Source organism: Macaca nemestrina, chromosome 13 (genome assembly GCF_043159975.1).
Source record: "Macaca nemestrina isolate mMacNem1 chromosome 13, mMacNem.hap1, whole genome shotgun sequence".
Taxonomy (NCBI): Eukaryota; Metazoa; Chordata; class Mammalia; order Primates; family Cercopithecidae; genus Macaca; species Macaca nemestrina.
In genome coordinates this window covers 121,354,539-121,380,682 of record NC_092137.1, presented here as the reverse complement: position 1 = coordinate 121,380,682, position 26,144 = coordinate 121,354,539, and the positions used below count along the sequence as shown (strand labels likewise).

At 56.1% G+C, this 26,144-nt stretch overlaps 1 protein-coding gene across 11 annotated transcripts in view; it reads right to left on the bottom strand.

Moving 5' to 3' along the window:
• Positions 1 to 26,144, bottom strand: part of LOC105490053 (family with sequence similarity 178 member B) — a 123,382-nt gene that overhangs the window by 5,681 nt on the left and 91,557 nt on the right. For 5 of the 11 annotated variants that reach the window (XM_011755298.3, XM_011755300.3, XM_011755299.3 and 2 more), the window contains 2 exons: positions 22,272 to 22,359; positions 13,085 to 13,210 (listed from right to left, as the gene is read on the bottom strand). In XM_011755298.3, coding sequence (XP_011753600.2) covers positions 13,085 to 13,210; positions 22,272 to 22,359 — 214 coding nt within the window. Of the gene's footprint in view, positions 1 to 13,084; positions 13,211 to 13,347; positions 13,451 to 14,613; positions 14,963 to 15,004; positions 15,276 to 17,917; positions 18,163 to 22,271; positions 22,360 to 22,784; positions 22,857 to 26,144 lie in introns of those variants that run through there. The other 6 variants (XM_011755302.3, XM_011755309.3, XM_011755308.3 and 3 more) reach the window with 6 other exon arrangements.

Here is a 26,144-nt window from a genome sequence, read left to right as displayed (position 1 = left end):
GGAAAAATCCGTCAGTGGACTGACCCCAGGCAGTGGAGAGTTACTGGTTTCACAACTTGTTTCTGATGCTGATTCCCATAATTGAATCTGCAGGGGCAGGGAGGGGGAGGGGAATCCCAGGAAAACGATTCCCAGTGTTTGGGTGGACAGTGAGTAAGAAATGGCAGTCCTGGAGAAAAGCCCTGTGAACCACATTTTATCAGCTGTGTTTTGCAAAGGGAAAACACTAAACCCGCCACATTGCCTGGAGGCTGGGTGCGCGTCCTCCTTGCATTTGAGGGTGCTTCCTGTAAGGAAGACGTTGACCCAATTTAAGGAGCTTGGTGGCTGTGCAGATGCCCTCCCTTGGAACATTTCCGGGGGCCTGACTGAAGCTGGGTTCCCAGTGGGGATTTGGAAAAGCAGCCTTCACTACTGGCATAGGAAGTGCCAACACTTCCATCTCCTCCCTGCATTTCCCCAGGACTCTTGGTCTCAGAGTTGCAAAGAGGTAAGAGAGAGTCTGATCCTGTCCAGACAAGGGGCGTGGGGTCCCCACCCTCCCACGAGGCCCCTCTCTCTGTGTGAAGGTCAGAGGAACAAAAGCTCAGCGGAAACTGGGGACTCTGTGGCCGGGAGCAGGCAGACCCCGAGTCTCCCCATCTAAACCGCCAGTGGCTGTGGACACCCGAGTCGCCCAGCCCAGCTGGCTTGCTGGTGATGCACTGCTGGCTCCCTGAGTTCCCCTTCCCTCCAACCCAGCAGGCGGAGGCACGGGAGGGGTGCAGGGCAGGCAGGGGTGGGCCTGAGTGAGGGGGCCCTTCCCAGCAAGACAAGAAGGGCCAGGTGTGAGCGCTGCGTTTCCTGCTTCCTTCGCGGTGTGACCAATTCCTGAACTTAGCAAGCCTGCTCCTGTCCTGGCTGGCACTAGAGGCACGGTTCCTCTTCCCTTCCACCAGGCAGGAGAGAGAGGCTGAGCCAAGGCTGCAATCCCTGCCTTACCTGCTTCCTCTCCCTCTGGGAGCACAAGGTGGCCCTTCTATATGCCAGAGGGAGGCCCTTCCAGGTCTCTTAGAACTGCTTGGTGTGGTGGGGACTTCATTGTGGCCTCAGGGTTAGCCCTCCTTGGGTGCTGGGGGCTACACTTGTCCAGGCCTTAGGACCTTGTCTGAAGATGGGACCCAACTCCTGCCCCACGGCACGTCAGTCAGGCTGTGAAGCCCTGATGGGAAATGGGACCCCGGAAACCTCAGTCAACATCATGGGGAAAGGCAGAGTCTGAGGGCATGCCTGGACCCAGTACTGACAAGAAAAGCCCGGCCCATCCCTGTCACCACTGCCAGCAAGGGCCCAGCTCCCGTGTTCTGGGTCTTCCCCGGAGTCTGGTGGGCTGGCTCTTCTCAGAAGTTCCACGCAGGAATGCCTCACTCCTGACTCTAGAGCCTTCACGGGGGCCGTGCCCTCCCCCTGGGGAAGGAATGACAAGGCTGAGTGACGGCAGACAGCAGACTGGGACTGTCACCAGAGGAAGGGAGGTCAGCATCTCCATGTTCTGGTCCAGCTAGTTCTGACCCCAGGCTCCCCCAGCCAAGACTCCCAAGTCAAGTAGGAGCGATTAGCAGTGCTTTTGTCATAGACAAAAGGGAAAAAGGGTGGACATTTCCCAGGAACTTCATCCTTTAGGAAATTCCCCTCCAGCCAACGCCAAGGGAGCAGGCTGTGGCCTGGGCTATTTACGCTGAAGGAGGGCAGGAAAGGAGGACGGAGATGCTCTCCCAGGAAGCCACTCGCTCTGGCCAGAGCATATAACCTTTCTCCCCGCTCAGGTCATGACCAAGAATCCAGTCTTAACCCTGGACAAGCCTTCAAATCCAGCCCTCTCCTGGAGGCTGCCAGACCGGGTAGGGAAGGCAGACCTGCTTCTGGCAGGAGGACCCTGAGGGACCAGGTCCAACCAGGCTCTGGGGCAGTTAGTGTGTGTGTGTTACGGGGAGAACCAAGGCTGACCCAGAAACACCTGCTAGGAAGGACAAAGATGGACCCAGAGGGCACGGCTCTCCCACCCAGGCTGCTGGGGCCCAGGGGCTCACCCCCAGGTGTCCCTACCTCTCACTCAGGAAGCTGGCCCTGATGTCTGCTGGCGCTGGGATTCCGGCCTGGGGTCCCCTTGCTTTCTCCTTTCCATGCTCATGGACCCTGGGTGGTGGCAGCCTGGGAACATGCATTAATCCTAGCCTGGCTGGACTGCTCTCAGCCCAATCTCAAGAGCCTAGAAGTCCAGCCCAGCCCAGGAGAAGTATTTTGCCTTAGGTGTCACCACTGCCACACGAGTCCTCTCAGGACTTAGGTGCAAGCACACGGACTGAAGATCGACTCTAGAGCCAACGGAGTCTGGGAAAGGCTGAAGCTGCGCTGGTCTACCCTGGGCCCTTTCAGACCCGAGGCTGGGGCTGGGTCACAATCCTTTTTTCCCCTTTTTTGTTCAATTTAAGCCTATATAGTACCACTTCACAGCACCCTGATCCAGTAGGGCACGCAGAGAGGGCCTGGGACCCCGCCTTCAGCAGACGTGGAAACTGCAGCGTGGGGAGGTTCCCTGATGATCACGACCCTGTGTCCAGGAGGGGCAGGGCTGGCCCAAGAGCAGGTGTCTGGGCTCTCAGCCTTCAGCAGGACGAGCTCCCCCCGTGCGCGTGGGTGGTGGTGGGTCTCTAAAGAGGATTCACACTGTGGACATCCTCCTTGGGAGACAGCAAGGGTCCACAGGCCTCCTACTGGGAGGACAGGGCGAGGCTGAGGCTTTCCCCCAGGGTGGAGGAGGAATGCCCTTTGCAGCCTGGGCCCCCGGGGCACAGTCTAGGTATCCACACAGGTTGGGCACAACAACAATGAATCATGAGTAATCCCAGGCAGGGCTACTCAGGCCCCAGGCCAAGAGCCTCAGTCTGAGGAGAGCGCCAGAGCTTAGGCGACTGGTGTGTCCATTAGGACACCAGGCAAAAGGGGATGCATTTTTCTAGGTACATGCCTTCTGAGCCCCTGCAGGGTGGCACTGGCCACCAGGACGAGGCTGCCATGTCTTCCCTGTCCCATGAGCAAACCGTACAACCTCTTCCCCTTGCCCAGGCAGCTTCTGCTCCAAGGTTGCACCCCCTGACCCTTGGCTTTGGCAGACGCTAAAGGAGAAAGCAGAGGGCGGTATCGAGAGCTCTGTTCCCAAAGGCAAGCCGACTTGGGAAGTGACTCTGACCAGGACAGGTCGCCGGTCATAAGTCCTAGCGAGGAAGAAATGAAGACATATGACCGACCGCTAGGAAATGAGGCGGTGACCTAAGACCTCTTTCTAACCTAGGGTCACAGAAGACACAGGGTCAAGAGGCCAGAGAGCAGACGTCACCGGTGGGGCCTGCCAGGCAAGACACCCAATTCTGTCAGTGAAAGTGCCTGCTAGGGCATGGGGTGGGGGTGACCCAAACACGGTCCCCAAACGCGGAGCAGGGATGAGGCCCATTTAGTGTGGCGGGAGATGGGCTGGCAGCAGCTCAGCAGGCAGGACTTCCAGCTCTGCTGCAGTGAATGGCCACTGAATGGAGTTTGCTTTCGGGCGCTGCTGGGCAGAGAGGTGGGTGTCTCTTTCCAGGCTGCAGAGGGCGCGGGGCCCAGCACGTGCCCACACCCTCCACGCCCTCAGAACAGGAGCTCTCGCCTGCACCTCTGGCTTCCCGGAGAGTGAGTTCAGAGATCCAAGAGCCCTCACAGCGGGGATCTCTTAAGTTCTATCCCTAGCTGGGGCCTGAGCGTCCCTGGCTCCTGCTCGTGCTACTGAGGACAGGGAGGGAATGTGGAGGCCACGGTGCATGGGGCTGGGGAGGGAAAAGACATGGAAGGCTGAGAGCTCCGGATTCCTGCAGACTGCGGTGGGGAGGTTATCTCAGAGCATCTCCCCATTCCTCCATCAGAGGCTGGTGGCAGGAGCCAAGGCACTGGAGGCAAGTCCTAGCTGGAGGTCGGAGGCTCCCACCCAGTCCACCTTCCTCTCTGGCTTCCTGCTGGTGGGGGTCAGGGAGATGACAGGCAGGGACTGGCGGGGTCTTCCTACTCCTCCAGCTGGGACCAGAGACCTTTACACAAGGGAGATCTGGACCAGAAAACCTAGCTCTGCAGACTGCCCAGAGACGGACAAGATTCTCGGTGCCTATGTGTACGAGTTCACGCCTGTACATGTGCACATCAATGCATACGTGTCAGTGTGCGTGTGAGCGCGTAGGGTGCAGGAGGGGGTCACTGACACCAGCCAAGACATTGCATAACCACCCTGACAGAGCAATGGTTTTCCCATGGCTTCCCCTTCTTGTCTTTCGCTTTTTCACTTACTGAATTGTCTCCGGGGTGTTGGCACGTCTGGTCAGAGCCTGGGACTGCCCTCCTCATCCTTCCCAGCAACACCAGAGCACGAGGCCACTGCCCGTGACTGAACCACAGGGATGCTGTAAACGTCCAGGGGTCCTGTCTTTTCCCTTTCTTTGTAAGAGTGTCCCAGCCTCCTGTCCCCTACGCTCAGAACAAACTGTTCCATGGTGGTGACTCCGTGAGTCCCAGGCTGGCCGTTCACTGCATGGGAGCTTGCCAATGTGACTGGCTTAGAGATGGGCACTGGACCCGAACCAAGCCAATGAGGCGCCACTCTGGTTACGGTTCGAGGGCGGGAGCTCTTTCTCGTCCAGGAAGAGTTAAAGGATGAGGAGACCCAGGTAGAGTGTCAGGTTTGAAGCTGATGAGTCACTTGCCTAGGGCTGCTGAGACAAGGCCGTTGAGCCTGGAGGAGGGGAGGGCCTGCCTGGGAAGGCGCCAAGGGGCAGAGCCTGGAGGAGGAGGGTGTGACATGGAGGGTTTCTGACACTGTTCAGGTCCCTCTAAGCCTGATGAACTGTCCCAGGGCTTTCCAGGATTTGTGTTTGTGTTTCCGTCACTAAAAAGTCCTGGCAAAGACAGGGAAGAAGGGACAGAAAAGGTGGTGCGTGGAGAGCACTTGAGAAGGCTGTGGTCATCCTGGCAGCTGTTCCTGCAGACTGAGGATGGCGTGTAAGGGACCGTCCCCACTGTGCCTGGCCCTCTTCGCTACACAGCTGGGAGCCTCAAACACTGCAGCCTCAAACTCCTGGGCTCAAGCCATCCTCCTGAGTAGCTAGGACCATAGGCATGTGCCATTATGCCCTGCTAACACCACACCTGGCCTTTTTTTTTTTTTTTTGAGATGGAGTTTTGCTCTCGTTACCCAGGCTGGAGTGCAATGGCGCGATCTCGGCTCACTGCAACCTCTGCCTCCCAGGTTCAAGCAATTCTCCTGCCTCAGCCTCCCGAGTAGCTGGGTTACAGGCATGCACCACCATGCCCAGCTAATTTTGTATTTTTAGTAGAGACGGGGTTCCTCCATGTTGAGGCTGGTCTCAAATTCCTGACCTCAGGTGATCCGCCTGCCTCGGCCTCCCAAAGTGCTGGGATTACAGGCAGGAGCCACCGCGCCCGGCCACCTGGCTCATTTAAAAAAAAAAAACTTTTGCAGAGATAGGGTCTCGCTATGTTGTGCAGGGTGGTCTATGAACGCCTAGCTTCCGATGATCCTCCTGCCTCAGCCTCTGAAAGCACTGAAATTACAGGCATGAGCCACTGTACCTGGACAGGGTGAGGCATTTCAGGGGGAGCCATGGGGGTTGTGGTTGAGGTGAGACTCTGGGTTGATCCTAAAAGGTAGCCGTTCAAGTCTGTGAAGCAACATGTAAACCAGCCATGGATTGAGCCACGCCCCCAGCAATCCAAGGACGGGAGAGAGAGTCCGGGCTCCGCAGGAAGGAGGGACAGCAGCAGCAAAGACACAGTGCTGAGAACAGAGCATTTCTGGGAGACCATCACTGCTTGGATTCAAACGTCCCACGTAATGTGCGGCAGCGAAGCCGCGCACTGGGCCAGCTGGTGGGGGCTCTGGCTGGCAGTTTCATACGATGTGGCAGGCACTAGAGTCTATCTTCCTAAGTTAGAACGAGAGGAAGATAATCCACCGGGTTGTCCAGGAAGAGTTAAAGGATGAGGAGACCCAGGTAGAGTGTTAGGCTGGAAGCTGATGAGTCACTTGCCTAGGGGGAGAGGCCTCAAAGGGTCTCCAGGAGGACGGGGCCTAGGTGGGGTGGGCCAGGGAGCAGGCCCCGGTGCTGCCAAGGCCCTGAGCAAAGGCTGGCTGAAGAATGCAAGCCTGCCTCCGCAGCTTAACTCTGTCACTTCAAGCCTGCTCATACACTTGTAAAGAAACCAGGATTTCTGGGACCCAAACAAAGCTGGCCTGAGCCTGGGCCCTGCCTGGCCTTGGGATGCCCAGAGGTACTGGCCTGTCCCCAGATCTGTCGAGGTCTCCCTCTCCTGGAGGGTCAGCTTCCCAGAGGCCATCTCTTTGAGGTTTATTTTAAAATATGTCTGATGTTCTGAACTTTGGAGGAAGTAAGACAGAACCAACCACAGATTAGACAGGAGAGGAACTCACAAGTTCTGAATATCCATTTTCTGTTCCTCAAAACCAGTCGGTTTCCTCCCCACCCTCCTGACCTTGGCCTAACCAAGGTCCCCAGCCCAGCGGGGCAGTGAGGAACAGACACTTCCAGGTGGGAAGGCAGAGCGCACGGGGGGAATGGGGAAAGAGCGTCCATCTGCCTTTCAGGGGGACAGAGGGTCAGCGGCCTGTGCCAGGGGAACACATGTCCCATTGCTGGAGTTGAGTGTGCCAGCAAGAGAGGGCAGAGGCAGGCACACAGCTGCCAGAGGGCAGGGGCCCCCTCCCTGCCCAGCCCTGCAGCGAAAGCCAGGCCTTTCTCCACCACAACCTCCCATTGAGGCGGCTCTTGGCAGGGTCACCCAGCACAGGGACAGACAACTGCAGTTGCAGCAGCAGGAGCGAAGCAGTAAAACTTGTTTCCCAACTCGATCAACACACACGCCACACCACAAGGATATACAGGAGATGTGCACAGCACGCACTTATGCACAAACACACAGCAGAGGCCCCGCCCTCTGCAGAACACAAACAGAGCTACTCAGAATGAGCCTGAGTGCAGTGGAGTCGGCACAGCGGGGCTGAGTCTATCCCAGAGCGTCACCCAACCCCTGGGGCACACCCGCCCCCCCCGCCCCCCGCCAACAACTCCGTTCTGTACCAATGCACTTGTCCAGTAAACAAACCACCACACACCGCCAGGCCTCAGGAGCAGGAGCTGGGGACCGTGAGTGGTGGGCACCTCGAGGAAGCTCACTAGAGCCACTTGCACTCGGTCGGGGGCCTTGACCTGGGTGGTGCCCCCCTGCAGGGACCATCACAGGAGCAGAACCTACAGATTGCCCCTTAGCTGTTATCCATTGAGGACATCATCTCGCTGGGAGGAGGACATGCTCAGGGGGCAGATGGGGAGATGGGGACCAGGTTCCTGGTGCCTCGACTCTGCCCCAGCTCTGGGACCTTCCCCTTCTGTGGTCTTTAGTTTTCTTTCCATACAACGAAAAATACTTAACAACTTCACAGCCCCCAAATTTAACCAACCAGGGAGAAACTTCCATCCCACCATAAAGATCCTGGTACTGGATACCTCCCAAATCCCTAAGGGGAAAAACAGAATTAAAAAACTTCATCAATAGAACATCAGTAGGCTGGGCACGGTGACTCACGCCTGTTATCCCAGCACAGTGGGAGGCCGAGGCAGGCGGATCACCTGAGGTCAGGAGTTTTGAGACCAGCCTGGCCAATATGGTGAAACCCCGTCTCTACTAAAAATACAAAAATTAGCTGAGCATGATGGTGGGCATCTGTAATCCCAGCTACTTGGAAGGCTGAGGTGGGAGGATCGCTGGAACCTGGGAGGCGGAGGTTGCAGTGAACCAAGATCGCACCATTGCACTCCAGCCTGGGTGACAGAGCGAGCCTCTCTCTCTAAATAATAAATAAATAAATAAATAGAGCATCAGTAGAACAAAAAGAAAAGCAAGAAACAGTAAGTAAGTGTGATAAGGAAGAGTATAATATGCAATAGCAGGTTTTGACACAGCCAAAATATCAATAATCTTGATGGTAGTGAATCGGGGCCCATTGAGATGGCTCACGCCTGTAATTCCAGCACTTTGGGAGGCTGAGGTGGGAGGATTGCTTGAGCTCAGGAGTTTGAGACCAGCCTGAGCAACGTGGCGAAACCCCGTCTCTATAAAAAAAATTAAAAATGGGCCAGGCGCGGTGGCTCACGCCTTTAATTCCAGCACTTTGGGAGGCCGAGGCGGGCGGATCACAAGGTCAGGAGATTGAGACCATCCTGGCTAACACAGTGAAACCCCGTCTCTACTAAAAATACAAAAAAATTAGCTGGGTGTGGTGGTGGGTGCCTGTAGTCCCAGCTACTCAGGAGGCTGAGGCAGGAGAATGTTGTGAACCCAGGAGGCGGAGCTTGCAGTGAGTCGAGATCACACCACTGTACTCCAGCCAGGGCGACAGAGCGAGACTCTGTCTCAAAAAAAATAAATAAATAAAATAAAAAAATAAAAATAGAAAAATAAAAAATGGGCTGGGCATGGTGGCTCACGCCTGTAATGCTAGCACTTTGGGAGGCTGAGGTGGGCAGATCACCTGAGGTCAGGAGTTCGAGACCAGCCTGGCAAACATGGTAAAATCTCATCTCTACTAAAAATACAAAAATTAGCTGGGCATGGTGGCAGGTGCCTGTAATCCCAGCTACTTGGGAGTCTCAGGCAGGAGAATCGCTTGAACCTGGAAGGTGGAGGTTGCCGTGAGCCGAGATCTGGTCACTGCCCGCCAGCCTAGGCGACAGAGTGAGACTCTGTCTCAATCAATCAGTCAATATAAATAAATAAATAATTAGCCCGGTGTAGTAGCACATGCCTGTCCCAGTTACTTGGGAGGCTTGAGGTGGGAGGATCTACTGAGCCTGAGAAGGCGAGGCTGCTGTGAGCCCTGATGGTGCCACTGCATTCCAGCCTGAGCAACAGAATGAGACAGGCCCTGTTTCAAAAAAAAAAAAAAAAAGAGTGAATGGGCTATGACCTTCATGACCCTGAGCCCTGAGGCTGGACAGAACACACCAGACAACACCTGGCCAGATATGGTTCATACAAGTCAACTACAAGGAAATAAACTGCCCCAACAAGACCCTGGTTCTGGGTTGGTGGGCTCAGGTGGTAGCTTGGAGAGACAGTGGCAAACTGAGGCAAGTTACGCAGTATTTTTCCGCCTGCGGCCAGAAGGACAATCTCCCTTGATTGCCTGGGAAGGCAGTCAGGGCAAATCAGTACCCACGGGCCAAAGGGAGCACTTGGAGGCCAACACTGAGCATTAAACGCTCCTGTGTTAAGTCTCCTACAGGAAAGCACCCTCTGCCACCTCAGTCTGTGCCTCGCACGTGGCTGCGCCAGGCCCCCAAGCATCACTCCGAACCGGACGCTCATTCTTCTCTGGGAATAAAGCGCAGCTCAACCAGGCACGCACATGGCCACAGATAACCCAAAGGGGCTCGGCTTTGTTTTCTTTATCCAGAAGCTCTTCAAAATGCTACAAGTGTTATCAGCTCGCTAAGCAGGATAGTCCACAGACGCTCTTCTATTTTTTTTTTGAGACGGAGTCTCGCTCTGTGGCCCAGGCTGGAGTGCAGTGGCGCGATCTCGGCTCACTGCAAGCTCCGCCTCCCCAGTTCAGGCCGTTCTCCTGCCTCAGCCTCCCGAGTAGCTGGGACTACAGACGCCTGGAACAACGCCCGGCTAATTTTTTGTATTTTTAGTAGAGACGGGGTTTCACCGTGTTAGCCAGGACGATCTTGATCTCCTGACCTCGTGATCCGCCCGCCTCGGCCTCCCAAAGTGCTGGGATTACAGGCGTGAGCCACCGCGCCTGGCCCACAGAAGCTCTTATAGTCTGTATAAGCTCTGCCTGCTCTACTGAGACTCTGTGGTCAAAGCCAGGACACATGGCCAGGGCAGCCACCTATGTGGCCCCTGACTCTCTCCAGTTCCTGACCGCCATGCACAGCTGCAGCAGGAGCTCACGGCTTCCTTTGCTGAAGTACTTGGTGCTTTCCCAGGCAGGACCTCACTAGCTTCTAATTACAAACGATGTGCTGGGATCGGTTCTGCCACACGCAGGTAACACTTCTTTAGTCCAGGGCCTCCTGCAGGAGAAGGCCAGGCTATCAGCTCTTGTGGACTTAATGATACAACAAAGACCTTACGAGACAAGGGGACCACCACGCAGAGGCTGGTCCGGTGGCGTGCAGGAGGCAGGTTTCTAGAATGGGGGCAGGAGAGCGAATGCCAGAACAGAATGGAAGACCGGAGTTCAGAGAAGGACAAAGGAATGAAAACTGGATTCATTCATCTGTCCATCCAGTGCCAAACGTGGGACGCGGTGCTGAGACGCCGGCTGTCTCACAGTCGAGCTGGACACGGGGCGAGCAAAGGGACAACTCTACTTCCCAAGGTGTCAGGGAGGAGAGAAAGTCAGGCCCTGGACACCAACAGCAGCTCTCCCAGCCTCTTCCCAGAGGGAAAGGCTGGGCCAAGGCCTGAGGCAGCGAGAGGAGGTGGGGAAGAAACCGGGCAGGAGTGTTTATTTGCAGGGCTGGAGGAAGGCTGTGACCCAGCCGCACAGGGCAGGAAATCTCCCAGACAGGAGTGAGAGGGCCTGGGGGATGGGTGGGCGTCAAAAGGCAGAGGCTCAGTTCAGCTGCCCCAAGACTGGGAACGCAGGCACTTCCTCCAGGCTGGGCCGCCTCAGGTCAACCTTACTCTGGCCTCAGTTTCCCCATTGCACTGAAGGGAAATGAAAAGGCAAAGACTTTGAGCTGTGGGCATGAAAGGCTCAGCCGTGGCTCAGACCACCACTCCTTATAAAACAGGGTGGATGCCGCCGCTGCTGTTTTTGGCTGCTGAGTGGCCCATCTCACCTCTTTGAAGATGAAACATGCTGAGGCCTAATGAGGAGTCAGTCGGTCGGGGTGGGCGTGGAGCCCAGTCACCTGCCCCACCTGGCCCCTCCCAGTCAGAACAGCGCCCAGCCCAGGGGACAGAACCCAGCCCAGGGGCCTGTTTCACACTTCTGTGCCCGCGCATCCTCCTCTGCCCGGGGCTCCCTCACTCAGAGGCAGAGGTGTAGAGGAGCGCAGCAGAGGTGGTCTGAGGTGGTCTCGGGCTGCAGTGAAGGCCTTCTGAGAGCTGCCTGGGCCTCGCCTGCCCTCCACTGCCCTGGACCGGTGCACACCACCCTTCCGGGCTCTGCCGAGCTGCACAGGGCCTCCATGTTTTCAGACCAAACACGTCATTTCCAGTATGGAGGCCGACCAGGGGGAGGCTTTCAAACCTCCTTTAGGTATGTGAGAATTGTCCTTTAAAGAAAAGGCATCCTCTGGCCGGGCGCGGTGGCTCAAGCCTGTAATCCCAGCACTTTGGGAGGCCGAGACGGGCGGATCACGACGTCAGGAGTTCGAGACCATCCTGGCTAACACGGTGAAACCCCGTCTCTACTAAAAAATACAAAAAACTAGCCGGGCGAGGTGGTGGGCGCCTGTAGTCCCAGCTACTCGGGAGGCTGAGGCAGGAGAATGGCGTAAAAACCCGGGAGGCAGAGCTTGCAATGAGCTGAGATCCGGCCACTGCACTCCAGCCTGGGCGACACATCGAGACTCCGTCTCAAAAAAAAAAAAAAAAAAAAAAGAAAAGGCATCCTTAGCCTGCTCGCTGTCCTTCTTCCCCAGCTGTTGAAAGGACGTCTTCTGCCACCTACATAGCCTCTGAACCACGGCGAGTCGGGCAGGAACCACACCTCTGCTAGGTGAGGCCCAGGACTGGCCCCCAAGGTGCCTGCAGGCCACACTCTCCACTTAGCCAGACCAGACGTGACCCTCTTTCCTCTCTCTCGCCACTCGCCTTCTTGTTCCTTGCCCCCTGCCCAGGCCTCCTTGATTTCTATTCAGACCGACCACCCCAGGGCTGACCCCCACCTCCTTCTAGAGGCCCCATAACCAGCCCATAACCAGCTCGTTTCTGGGGAAATACTTGGCACAAGAGAAGGGGCATGCAGACAGCTCACGCTCTCCTGGGAGGCAGCAGCCTCATAAATGCACTAATACTAGACACAACTGAAAGACAACTTTCCCCACATGTTTCAGAAGAGGAGCGTGCACCTGGGGATAAGCGTATCTCTTTAATGGTTCATTTGTGTTCATTAAGTAATTAATCCATTTATCTGATTTGCAGAGTGATGCCCAAAGGTTGGACTTTTGTATCAACATCCAGCCTCCAAGTGCGTTTCTGGAATTACCACCTTCCCCAATTATGACGATCCCTATCTCCATTCTTCATCCCCGAGTCCCCAGGGGCAGGAGAGTGCACCGAGGTTTAAGCCCTGTTCCCCAGGAAGCTGGGCCTGGGATGCCCACTCTGAAGCCCTCACACCCACCACCATCCCTGCTCTGACATTCACTCAGGGACTCATAGGCCTCACTGTTCCAAACTCCACAACCTGCAGGCCCTGGGGCCCCTCGTTGCTCCTGACTCCCACCAGAGCTTGGCTTTCAGGAAAGCCGGGCAATGTCTGGAAAGTCAATTAGGAAAAACTGGGGACAGGCCAAGGACTCAGCCTCAGTATACCCATAGTGAAAATGAATAGGGAGGCTGGGCCCAACTCTGCCTGCAGAAGGGATGCCCTGCACGTCTAGACAACCTGCGCTTATCCTGAGGTGCTCCCGTCCCCTCGCTGGCATCCGGCTCCTGCATCCTCCCTAAACTGTGCTGTAAGGCTGACAACCCCAGATCAACAGAAGGCACACCAGCAGGGACAGGCGGACATTCGGTCCCTATGCCCGCACACAGGGCGTCCCCCGCCTGCAGCACGGGTAACAGCACTAATTACAGGTGAGACGCTGAGCACCTCCGCTCAGCACAGGGAGGCCGCCTGTTGGTCTGCCCTGGCATGGCCCTGGGGTTCTGGAAGGACCCGCAGGCCACGCAATGTGCACAGCCCTGCCTTTCCCTGTTACCTGTGGCGGAGGCAGGCGGGTGCTGGGTGCTCACTCACCTTGTGGTCCAGCTCCGCACTAGCCTTTGGCTGTTGCTCCTGGGAGGGTGGCAAGGGCACAGAGCCCAGGTACTGCCTGAGAGATGATGGCCTCATGAGGCCCAGGAGCCGGCTGAGCGAGGACAGCTGGGGAGGAGAAAGGAGGTTGTCACTCACAGAGGGCGGTGGCCGAGCCGAGAGCTCGGGGTACTCCCAGGACTTGGCCTGGACACCTCAGCTGATGGCAGTGGGTTAGAGCACTGGCTTCTGAGACCCAGACCCACCTCTCACTTATGAACTGTGGTCTCCCAGATTCTGAGTGTTCTCATCTGTAAAATGGATCACACATACTTCCCAGGAGATGAGAGGCACCCACACATACCCAGCTCCCCCACCCCCACCCACACATACCCAGCTCCCCCACCCCCACCCACACATACCCAGCTCCCCCATCCCCACCCACACATACCCAGCTCCCCCACCCCCACCCACACATACCCAGCTCCCCCACCCCCACCCACACATACCCAGCTCCCCCACCCCCACCCACACATACCCAGCTCCCCCAACCCCACCCACACATACCCAGCTCCCCCACCCCCACCCACACATACCCAGCTCCCCCAACCCCACCCACACATACCCAGCTCCCCCACCCCCACCCACACATACCCAGCTCCCCCACCCCCACCCACACATACCCAGCTCCCCCACCCACACATACCCAGCTCCCCTAACCCCACCCACACATACCCAGCTCCCCCACCCCCACCCACACATACCCAGCTCCCCCAACCCCACCCACACATACCCAGCTCCCCCACCCCCACCCACACATACCCAGCTCCCCCAACCCCACCCACACATACCCAGCTCCCCCAACCCCACCCACACATACCCAGCTCCCCCACCCCCACCCACACATACCCAGCTCCCCCAACCCCACCCACACATACCCAGCTCCCCCAACCCCACCCACACATACCCAGCTCCCCCACCCCTACCCACACATACTCAGCTCCCCCAACCCCACCCACACATACCCAGCTCCCCCACCCCCACCCACACACAGACCCACACACACACTCATCTCCCCATAGACCTGACACCCACCCACTCACCCACTCACCCTCCCCACACCCACACATATCCAGGCCACCCACCCACATACAGACCTACATCCACACCTACTCATCCCCCCCAACAGACCCCACAACCACACCCATCCACTCACCCACCCGCCCATACACACAGACCCGTCCACACATATCCACTCATCCCGAGACCTCCACACTCCCCCACCCCATCCACCTACCCACTCACCCACACATATACCCACTCACCCACATACACAGACCTACATACACACCCACTCACCCCCCCAGACCCCACACCCACATCCATCCCCATCCACAGACCCCCACCCACACCCACTCACACACACCCACTCACCCACATACACAGACACCCCCACACACACCCCCCCACCAACCCACTCATCCCCCCGATAAGACTGCCACCCACACTCACCCACACCCATCCTCGCCCACCTTCCCTTGCATCCCTCTCTTGGTTTAACTCTTCTCTGTGGCCTAACCCTGTGTCTTCAGCCCCCGCCTTCCACTCCCCTTCCCGCTGTTTTCCTTCCAGGGGATTTTAAAGCAAATACATTGTATCATTTTACCTATACAGAACTTCTACAGAAAATATAAAGATTTCCCCCCAATCTAATCATAATACCACTTCTTTCCTAACAGAATCGCCGAGACTTCCTTATCATCATCCAACACCTGTGTTCTGTCTGTCTCTAAAACGTCCTCCAACATTGTTCTGTTTGGAGGGAGATTCACCACAAGGCCCACACGCTGCATTTGGTTGACTATGGCACCTCATCTATCAGCCGCCCCAGCCCCCATTTAGTTTTTGAATAAACTGCCCAACCTCTCTGAACAAACAAGCTCTGAATCCCTCTGCAGGGAACGTGACCTGCGAAAGTCCAGGTGTCTACAGTTAGCCACTCCTTCTGGCCCCGTGTATGCACTTGATTTGGGTAGCCTGGGCCCAGCCCCAGCAAGGACTGCCCAGCTGCCCTGAAGCTAATTCTCGTTGTAGCAGAGGCAGGCAGGCTCCCAGCCCTTGGCCTCTGTGAGGCCACGACAGCCCTGGGGGCAGGGCGGGCAGTAAGCGGGAGCAGAGCCAAGGTAGTTCACAGAGGCACCATCTCTTTAGATGGCACAGGAGCAGGGTGATCACAGGCTAGGGGCTTGAGCCCCGCAGCCCAGCCCCCCCTTGAGCCTAGCCTGGCTGGCACACCTGGCTTCCTCTGGTGACTCACCCACCACCTGCTCAGCACATCAGCCGGTTATGGGCTGAGACAGCCCACAAGAGCAGCTGGGCTGGGGGCTGGGGGCTAGGAGTCAGGCTCAGGGCCTTAGCTTCTGGAAGGTGGCCAGGGCTTCTCAGCCTGGCGTCTGATCCTTTTGGGAGGGGAGAGGAAGGTTCTGGGCAAAGAGAGGCACCATCTGGGGCTTCATCCAAACCATAGCTCTGCCGCCTTACTCAGGCTTCACAAGTCAAGATAGTTTCCAAAACAGCCCTGCCCACTCAGGGCTCACAGCTGTGCAAGCACAGGGTCAGGCTCTGCAGTCCACACCCCCAGCGTGGCCTTCGGGCAGGCCTCGCCCGGCCGGGACCCTCCCTGCTACGGGAGGCCTGGGTAGGGCTGGGCAGGGGCGCAGGGATGGCACTCTTGCGGTGCTTGCTCTCGTGTTTTTCCTCTCACTCATGAAAACAGCTTGGCTGTGCTCAGCGCAGCAAGCTGCTGCCCCTGCGATCTGCCTGCGCCGTTGTGCCTTCCGACTGTTTATTCCCTTTTGTTTCCATCTCTGGATGCTCCAGCCAGTCTCTCTCCCACACACAAACTCCTCTCCAGGATAAGGGCTTGTTTGGGCCTTGCGGGAACCCACGGGGATGGGTCAGATCAGAAGCCTCCCTATCTCAACCTCACTGCTGGCAGCTGGCTCTGCAAACGCTCAGCCGCTTAGGGCAGACACCGGGAGCGAGAAGCAAGGATCCCTCAGGAAGACAGGCCTCCACCAGCCTTCCCGGAGGCAGGGAAGATGCGGTGGAAGCTGATTTCCAGAGAGGCAACTGGCCACACAGCATGTTGCTCCTGGGTGCAAATCCTGGCTTCCTCCTCACCTAGGACAGGAAGCCAGGATCTCAAGTGTCTGCAAAGACCCAACGACCTGCCTGCTGCTCCCTGGAGCTGGTGCCCTGCCTGGGCCTTCTGACCAGACACAGCCCCCACCTCTCCCTCCCAGCTGTTGCTCCACACCCACCTTCTCAGTAAGGCCCACCTGCCCAAGTTCCCATCTGTCTGCCTGTCTGTCTATCTATCCATCCATCCATCCATCCATCATCTTTTTTTTTTTTTTTTTTTTTTTTTTTGGAGACGGAGTCTCGCTCTGTCGCCCAGGCTGGAGTGCAGTGGCCGGATCTCAGCTCACTGCAAGCTCCGCCTCCCGGGTCTACGCCATTCTCCTGTCTCAGCCTCCCGAGTAGCTGGGACTACAGGCGCCCGCCACCTCGCCCGGCTAGTTTTTTGTATTTTTTAGTAGAGACGGGGTTTCACCGTGTTAGCCAGGATGGTCTCGATCTCCTGACCTAGTGATCCGCCCGTCTCGGCCTCCCAAAGTGCTGGGATTATAGGCTTGAGCCACCGCGCCCGGCCCATCCATCCATCATCTATCTATCAATCATCTATCTATCAATCAATCAATCATCTATCCATGTAATCTATCTACCTACCTACCTACCTACCTACCTAGACAGAGTCTTGCTCTGTCGCCCAGGCTGGAGTGCAATGGCGCAATCTCTGCTCTCTGCAACCTCCATCTCCTGGGCTCAAGCAATTCTCCTGCCTCAGCCTCTCGAGTAGCTGGGATTACAGGTGGCCACCACCACACCCAGCTAATTTTTGTAGTTTTAGTAGAGACAGGGTTTTACCATGTTGGCCAGGCTGGTCTCAAACTCCTGACCTCAAGTGATCCACCCACTTTGGGCTCCCAAAGCGCTGGGATTACAGGAGTGAGTCACAGTGCCTGGCCCTTTTGCAATTTACTTGCTTTTTATCACCTATTCCCCCTCCCTCCCTGGAATGTAAGCTCTCTGAGGGCAGTTTTTTTACTGCAAAGTCCCCAGAACCTAGAACCATGCCTGGCACATGGTACACGTCTAGTATTTGTCAAAGGAACGAACGAATGAATAGGTGAACAGTCGAGACTGCAGCTAACGTTTTCTGAGTAGATGCAAACATTTATCCCCCTTGATTTGAGTCACTTGAAGCCCACGTTTTCCAAACCCCAAACTGGAAGACATACTTTGACAAGAGGTTTACTGTGTTGCAAGAAGTGCCCCAGGATAAGAAGCGAACTCCTGATTTCCTCCCCAAACCTGCTCCACCTGCGTCTTGCCTAGGGTAGGCAAAGGGCGTCTCCATCCCGCCTGTTGCACAGACCTGGAGTCCTTGTCTCTGTTCTCTTGCATTGCACATCCCACTGTCTGTACTTGGGAAATGCACCTAGAGTCCGACCACTTCTCACCGCCCACACTGCTATTTCCCCAGGCCAAACCACTGCCATCTCTTGCCAGGATTACTGCAATCACCTTCTTCCTCTCCACTCCCAGTAGTCCCTTCTCAACACAGCAGCCAGAGTAATTTTTAAAGATTTTATAAATCAGATTTTGTTTCTTCTCTGCCCAAAACCTTGCAGGGGCTCCCCACTTCTGCATAAAAGTTAAAACCCTCACTGTAGCAGCCTTGAGGCTCTGGCTAACTGAACCTCCACTTGCCTGTGTGACCTCAATGCTGTAAGTCCTGTCCTTCAAGTTCAGATCTCCAACGTGTGCTTCTGCTCCTGCTCCATGGGACCCCCGTTGCAGCTTGCGGGAGATACAGAGCCCAGCAACTTGGCCATCGGTGACTCCTGCCCAGCAGTGCCCTGCAAACTGCTGTGCCCAGATCCAGCCCCGGGTCCTCTGCTCCTACACCAATCAATTCTCAACCCCTGTGCCCCCTTTCACAGTGAATCGATGGATAGAATTTCTCCAGCACTTGTGCACTGATGAGGGAAAGGAGGGACGGTCCTTGTCCTCCTGTCTGTGAACTGGGACTAAAGCCCAAGGACCCAGCAGGGCACTTCACCATGAAGTACCGGGTGTGGTCCAGGATGTCCAGAGGCAAGGAGAGAGCTGGACAGGCTAAGGCGGTGCCCTGCAGTGGTCAAGGGCAGGACTTTAAGCCCAGCTCTAGGCCGGGTATGGTGGCTCATGCCTGTAATCTCAGCACTTTGGGAGGCTGAGGCAGGAGGATCGCTTGAGCCCAGGAGTTTGTGACCACCCTGGACAACATGGCGAAACCATGCCTCTATAAAAAATACAAAAATTCACCAGGTGTGGTGGTGCACACCCATAGTCCCAGCTACTCGGGAGGCTGAGGTGGGAGGACCACTGAGCCAGGGAGGTTGAGGCTGCAGTGAGTCGTGATCACACCACTGCACTCCAGCCTGGGAAAGTGAGACACAGCCTCAAAAATAAAATAGTCCCAGCTGTGCCACTTCCCTGTTGGGTGACCCTGGAAAGTTTTGCTATCTATAAAATGTGGATGACAGTAAGTCTGAGGGCCTTGGGCTGCTAGGAGGGGCAAGTGCTGAGGACAGCAGCCAGGACACAGCTGTGCACACAGGAGCTGCCACTATTGCGGGTTGGGGGTGACAGGTGGAAAGGAAGAGGCGGCCCAGACACAGCCAGAGCTGTGTGCAGAGAGCAGGCAGGGCCTGTGAGGAGGCCCAAGGAGAACACACGGCACTAGTAAGCCCCGTGGAGGAGACGCTGGGAAAGGGGCATGTGGGCTGAGTGGGCGGCTGTGGGGACAAGGTGGCCCTTTGAAGGAGTGTTTCAGGAAGGTCTGACAGGCCAGACTGGAAAGGGGAGTGCCTGGCAGCCTGAAGACCTGGGAGGAGGCTGTGAGCAGCCCTGGGCTTGCAGTGGAGATGGGGAGGGAGCTCCAGGAAGGCCATGGGCAGGCCCCTGCCGGTCCTTCCTATCCCTCCGGTCGCCATGCATCTCACTCCCTTTCTCCTTTTTGCAGTACAAGCACTGACTCAGCCTCCAAGACCTGGCTCAGGGCATCTTCTCTAGCAGCCGCCGCACTGTGCCTGGGCAGAGTTAGTCACTGCGGCCGTGGCCGACTTGCTCACCCCTCTCTTCTGAGGTCATCTGGTGCTGTCTCCCCAGTGCCAGTACCTGGCACAGAGCCTGGCACTCAGGTTGCTCAGCTAGTGTCTAACGAACACACGGGTGCATGGTGGGCACACAGCAACTGGCCTGGACCTGGCTTGGCCCTGACAGGCTGCAAGACCCCGGCCCCTGGGGAGCCTGCAAGACCTGCCGGGCCAGGATGTCTCAAGGGGAGGCAGCGCCACTCCATGTATCTTTTTCTTTTAAAACACAAAACAAAACAGGGTCTTGCTTTGTCGCCCAGGCTGGAGTGCACTGGAGCCATCATGGCTCACTGCAGCCTTGACCTCCAGAGCTCAAGCCATCTTCCCACCTCAGCATCCCTGCCCCAAGTAGCTGGAACTAGAGGCACGTGCCACCATGTCCAGCTAATTATTTTCCTTTTTGTAAAGAACTCCTGGGCTCAAGTGATCTTCCCACCTCAGCCACTCAAAGTGCTGAGATTATAGGCGTGAGTCACTGCCTCCTGCGCCCCCATTCCCCACTTTTTTTTTTTTTTTAAGCAAAGGTGTCTGGCTCTGTTGCCCAGGCTGCAGTGCAGTGGTGTGATTATAGCTCACTGTAGCCTCCAACTCCTGGGCCCAAGGACCGTCAGCCCTTCCTCCATGACACTTCCCCGCTGCCACTCTGACCTCCACCAGGAAGGCAGCCCCACCAAGCTTTCCTCACTCTGTGCACAGCTGCTGGCCAACAAAAAACAAAACGAAGCAAAATGCCAAGCCTTGAACTGGCTCTCATTCTCTCTCTCCGGCCACCTGTGTTGCGCCCCCTCTGGCCTCCACTCTGCGCTGGGCCTGTCCCTCAGTCTGCGTCCCAAAGTCCTCCCAAGCACCCCATCTTGGGCTCCCCCTGCCTCTAACTGCTAGTTGTTCCCAGCCACACCGCTGCGTCCCTCTGTTCTTCCTTCCTCACAGAGACCATCTGTGAAGTGACCTCAGTGCTGGTCACCTCCTCACTGCCCCTCCCAAGGTCTCAGCCTGGGGCACATTCTCCCCATGCACCCCGACAACCCACCTGGGTGCCTGTCCCTTCCACAAGCGTGCACTGCCTTCCCGGGGTGTGCCAGGCACTGCCAGGTGCCGAGGGGCAGCAGGGGGCAGAAACTACGTGTTCCCTGTTCTTCAGGGCTTACGTTCTGCTTGGGGGTAGGGGGTGGAAAACACAGATGCTGAGCAAACAGGAAAAACCAGGGGGTGGCCCCCAGGAGTGACTTAGGACAAGATGAAAGCCAGTGCTGGGGCACTCTGGATCGGGTGGCCAGCAAGGCCCCTTGTGGAGACGACATTTCAGCTGGAGTGGGAACGACAAGCAGCTCCAGCCCGACTAAGGCCTGGGGGAAGCACTCAAGGCAAAGGGGGCATCTGAGGCAAAAGCCGGGGCAAAAGCCAGGCCGAAGCCGCTCAGACAACCCAACCCCACCGGTCACTTTTCTGAACTCCCTCCTTGCAGTCACAGCACCTGGGACGTGCCGGAACATTGTCTCAGCCCTCTGGGCAAGGCGTTATGCTGCCTGAGTGGCTAGAGATGCACAGACTCTAGCCAGAGTACCCCTAGCGTGGCTGAGCTGGAAGGGTCAGCTGTACCTAGCAGCTGTTCTTCCAGGATTCCAGGAAGATTACTGGGGAGGTGCGGGCACGCTCAACCTCCCTTCCATCCATGCTTGGCCTGCCAGTGACCCTTTCATCACCTCGTGATGTCCTCTGAGCTGTCAGGAGGCTGCAGCCAGAGCTTTTTGGAGAGAAGAGGAACAGGACAGGAAGGCTGAACTCTTTTTTTTTTTTTTTTTTTTGAGACAGAGTCTCGCCCTGTTGCCCAGGCTGGACTGCAGTGGTGTGATCTTGGCTCACCACAACCTCCGCCTCCCAGGTTCAAGCAGTTCTCCTGCCTCAGCCTCCCGAGTAGCTGGGATTACAGGTGCCCACCACCATGCCCGGCTAAGTTTTTGTATTTTTAGTAGAGATAGGGTTTCACCATGTTGGCCAGGCTGGTCTTGAACTCCTGACCTCAAGTGATCCACCGGCCTTGGCCTCCCAAAGTGCTGGGATTATAGGCGTGAGCCACCGCGCCCAGCTCAGAAGGCCGAACTCAATGCCTTGCTGCCCTAACAATGCCTAACACTGGGGACTAGGAGGGGACATCAGAGGGAGTAGTTTTAATTTAATAGTATTTGTTTTCATCTTTACAAATAATATTTGTTTTTATACTTTACTATGAAACATAACAAAAACCGGGCTGGGGACATTGTTGGGGGGTTGTGTTTAACGAGTGTAGGGTTTCAGTTTGGGAAGATGAAAGAGTTCTGGAGATGGATGGTGGTGACGGCTGCACAACCGTGTGAATGCACTTAAGGCCCCTGAATTGTACACTTAGAAATGGCTGAAATACTACGCTTAAGAATGGTTAAGATGATTACAAAAAAATTAAATAAATGAATTTAATTCATTTATTTGAATTAAATGCTCACTGCAACCTCCGCCTCCCAGGTTCAAGGAATTCGCTGCCTCAGCCTCCCGAGTAGCTGAGATTACAGGTACCCACCACCACGCCCAGCTAGTTTTTGTATTCTTAGTAGAGACAAGGGTTTCACCATATTGGCCAGGCTGGTCTCGAACTCCCGATCTCAGGCGATCCTGCCCGCCTCAGCCCCTCAAAGTGCTGGGATTATAGGCGTGAGCCACCGCACCCAGCCTTCACTACCATTTTAAGAAAAGACAGGCTCTCAGCTCACTGCTCTGTCCTCACCGCCTAGCACATGGCTGGCACGCAAGTGGTAATTCTTGATGAAAGAACATGAGCAGAGAGTTCAGATCCAGCTTAGGTCTCGGCCCTGATGTTCCCGGCCTTTGGGGAAAGGCTCCAGAGCCCGCAGGCCGTGGCCTTCCTGCCCAGGCCTGAAGCAAACACTCACCTGGGTCTTCTCTTGCCAGAGAGGGAGTGTCTCCTGCTGGCCCAGCATTCGAGCAATGACCACAAGGCTGAGTTGGCTTCGAAGCCGCCTGGGGGAGAAGAAGCAACAGCTTGAGAGGGGGTGTGCTGGAAATCGGGGAGCCCGAGCAGGCGGCAGGACACCCATGGAGAGGGGAATTTGTGGGAGCCACCCTCCATCTGGGGTCCCCACCGTCCATCTAGGGTACCCTAAAGGGCTTTCTCCATTGGCTGATAGCATTATGATGTACTCTAGGAGGAATGAAACTCTCGGAATCAGAAAATTAAATAATAAGTCCACACAAAAACTCCAGTTCCTGGTCATTTAAGAGGCCCACAGAGCAGGCAGGGCTTTTCTTAGTTTACCATCCCCTCTGCCGATACATATCCATGGATCCATAGAGGCAGGGGCGCTGAACTGCTTTTCAATACACCTCTGCCTCTTCTTTCCTTTGTGGCGTCAACCCTGCAGGGTGGGGGAGGCTGGGTGACTGACCTGGCCTGCGGAGGCCAAACTTCCCGGTTTTCTTTTCACCCAGTATCCACTGGGCTTTCCTTGGGGAAATCCATCTCCTGACCCAGTCACTGAGAGGTGGCCTTGGGCTGTGACTGAACTATCAGCAAAGTGCAGGCGTGTGGGCCTTTCCAGCAGGGTGGCCACGACAGCCGCTGGTGGCCATCCTGCCTCCTGGAGGGGGAACCAGTAAGAGGAAGCCACAGGGAGGCAAAGAGGCTAGACAGAGCCCTGAGAACGCCCAGAGCCGTGCCTGGAACCCCTGGCCCCTGGACCTCTCAACCCAGCCGTGCATGCAGAGAGGCTCCCTGGGTGAAGGGGAACTGAGGCAGGAATGGTTTCCTCAAAGCTGCGGTGTGGCTGGGATCACAGAGGCACTAATCTAGGGTCTAAAACCCTGGGGCGCTTTTAAACTTTCTTAGGAAAGAGTCAAGAAAGCCAGAGGACTCAGCAAAGCAGCAGACTCTTGGATTTTTCTTTTTTTTTTTTTTTTTTTTTTTTTTGAGACGGAGTCTGGCTCCGTCGCCCAGGCTGGAGTGCAGTGGCTGGATCTCAGCTCACTGCAAGCTCTGCCTCCCGGGTTTGCGCCATTCTCCTGCCTCAGCCTCCCGAGTAGCTGGGACTACAGGCGCCCGCCACCTCGCCCGGCTATTTTTTTGTATTTTTTTTTAGTAGAAACGGGGTTTCACTGTGTTAGCCAGGATGGTCTCGATCTCCTGACCTCGTGATCCGCCCGTCTCGGCCTCCCAAAGTGCTGGGATTACAGGCTTGAGCCACCGCGCCCGGCCGACTCTTGGATTTTTCAAAACGCAGAAGCAGCAGCAGCAGCAGCAGCACCGCACCCCGGAAGAGCCGACACGAACTGGGGCCACGCCAGGGGCTGGTGGGGGCACAGCGTTATGGGCGCTCACACAGCTGGCAGGATACTGATGGGTGCGCCACTGCCGAAAACTGGCAAGATGTACTGAAGACGTGATGCCCACCCCATGCCCAGCAATCCTACTCCTAGGTACGAAGGTGCAAAAAAGGAGAGGCACTAGAAGGCTTGAGCAGCAGCAGCAGCAGCAGCACAGTGGACAGACAGATCAGACTGCATCCATACGGCTCAGTCCTATGGCGGGGTTGTGATTATGAATGAACCACAACCACCTCCAACAACATGAATGACCTCCAGTGTGGGAGGAAAGCAGCCAGACACAGAAAATGTATCTGCATGGTCTCATTTTGTTGTTGTTGTTTTTTGAGACAGAGTCTCGCTCTGTTGCCAGGCTGGAGTGCAATGGCATGATCTTGGCTCACTGCAACCTCTGCCTCCCAGGTTCAAGCGATTCTCCTGCCTCAGTCTCCCAAGTAGCTGGGACTACAGTCACGCACGTGCCACCATGCCTAATTTTTTTTTTTTTTTGTATTTTTAGTAGAGACAGGGTTTTGCCATGTCAGCCAGGCTGGTCTCGAACTCCTGACCTCAGGTGATCCAGTCGCCCTGGCCTCCCAAAGTGCTGGAATTACAGGCATGAGCCACAGTGCCCCACCAACATGGTCTCATCTATATAAGGTACAAACATGGGCACGCCAGTTATCGTACTCCACACCTGCAGTCCCTGCTACTCAGGATGCTGAGGTGGGAGGATTGCTTGAGCCTTGGAGTTCGTGGCTACCTTGGGCAACATAGCAAGACCCCAACTCTTTTATGCCTGGGTTTAAATGATTCTCCTGCCTCAGCCTCCCAAGTAGCTGGGATGACAGGCACCTGCCATCACGCCCGGCTAATTTTTGTATTTTCAGTAGAGACAGGTTTCACCATCTTGGCCAGGCTGGTCTTGAACTCCTGACCTCATGATCTACTCACCTCAGCCTCCCAAAGTGCTGGGATTACAGGTGACCCCAACTCTTAAAAAAAAACAAATGCAAATGGCAAACTTCAGCTGTTGGAAGCTGGATCCTGGTAACCCTGGGGTGGGGGTGGGGGGCAGGTTCCGATCATGTTTCATTTCTTGACCTGGGTGCTGGTTTCATGTACATCGGACTTGTGAAAATGCACTGAGCCATACACTTAACTGTCTTTGCTCTATTCTGATTGTATATTGTAGTTCAATAAAACAATTAAGAAAAAAATTCAGGCCAGGCACAGTGGCTCATGCCTGTTATCCCAACACTTTGGGAGGCCAAAGCGGGTGGATCATTTGAGGTCAGGAGTTCAAGACCAGCTTGGCCAACATGGTGAAACCCCATCTCTACTAAAAATACAAAAATTAGCTGGGCATGGTGGCGGGCGCCTGTAATCCCAGCTACTCGGGAGGCTGAGGCAGGAGAACTGCTTGAACCTGGGAGGCGGAGGTTGCAGTGAGCCGAGATCACATCGCTGCACTCCAGCCTGGGCGGCAGAGTGCGACTCTGTCTCAAAAAAAAAGAAAAAGAAAAAAAAAGATTCAGCTGGAAGGGAGATAGGATTGCTAGATTTAGCAAATTAAAATATAAAATGCCCGGTTAAGCCGGGTGCGGTGGCTCACGTCTGTAATCCCAGCACTCTGGGAGGCTGAGGTGGGTGGATCAGCTGAGGTTGGGAGTTCAAGACCAGCCTGACCAACATGGAGAAACCTCGTCTCTACTGAAAATACAAAATATACATACACTATATATATATATTTTTATATATATATAATATATAATGTAATATATAGTATTATATATGTGCATATATATATATATCTTTTTTTGAGATGGAGTTTCACTCTTATTGCCCAGGCTGACATGCAATGGTGTGATCTCGGCTCACTGCAACCTCCTCCTCCTAGGTTCAAGTGATTCTCCTGCTACTGTGCACTCGCCCAACCCCGCAGCGCCCCCGTGTACTCGCCCAACCCCGCAGCGCCCCCGTGTACTCGCCCAACCCCGCAGCGCCCCCGTGTACTCGCCCAACCCCGCAGCGCCCCCGTGTACTCGCCCAACCCCGCAGCGCCCCCGTGTACTCGCCCAACCCCGCAGCGCCCCCGTGTACTCGCCCAACCCCGCAGCGCCCCCGTGTACTCGCCCAACCCCGCAGCGCCCCCGTGTACTCGCCCAACCCCGCAGCGCCCCCGTGTACTCGCCTAACCCCCGCAGCGCCCCCGTGTACTCGCCCAACCCCGCAGCGCCCCCGTGTACTCGCCCAACCCCGCAGCGCCCCCGTGTACTCGCCCAACCCCGCAGCGCCCCCGTGTACTCGCCCAACCCCGCAGCGCCCCCGTGTACTCGCCCAACCCCGCAGCGCCCCCGTGTACTCGCCCAACCCCGCAGCGCCCCCGTGTACTCGCCCAACCCCGCAGCGCCCCCGTGTACTCGCCTAACCCCCGCAGCGCCCCC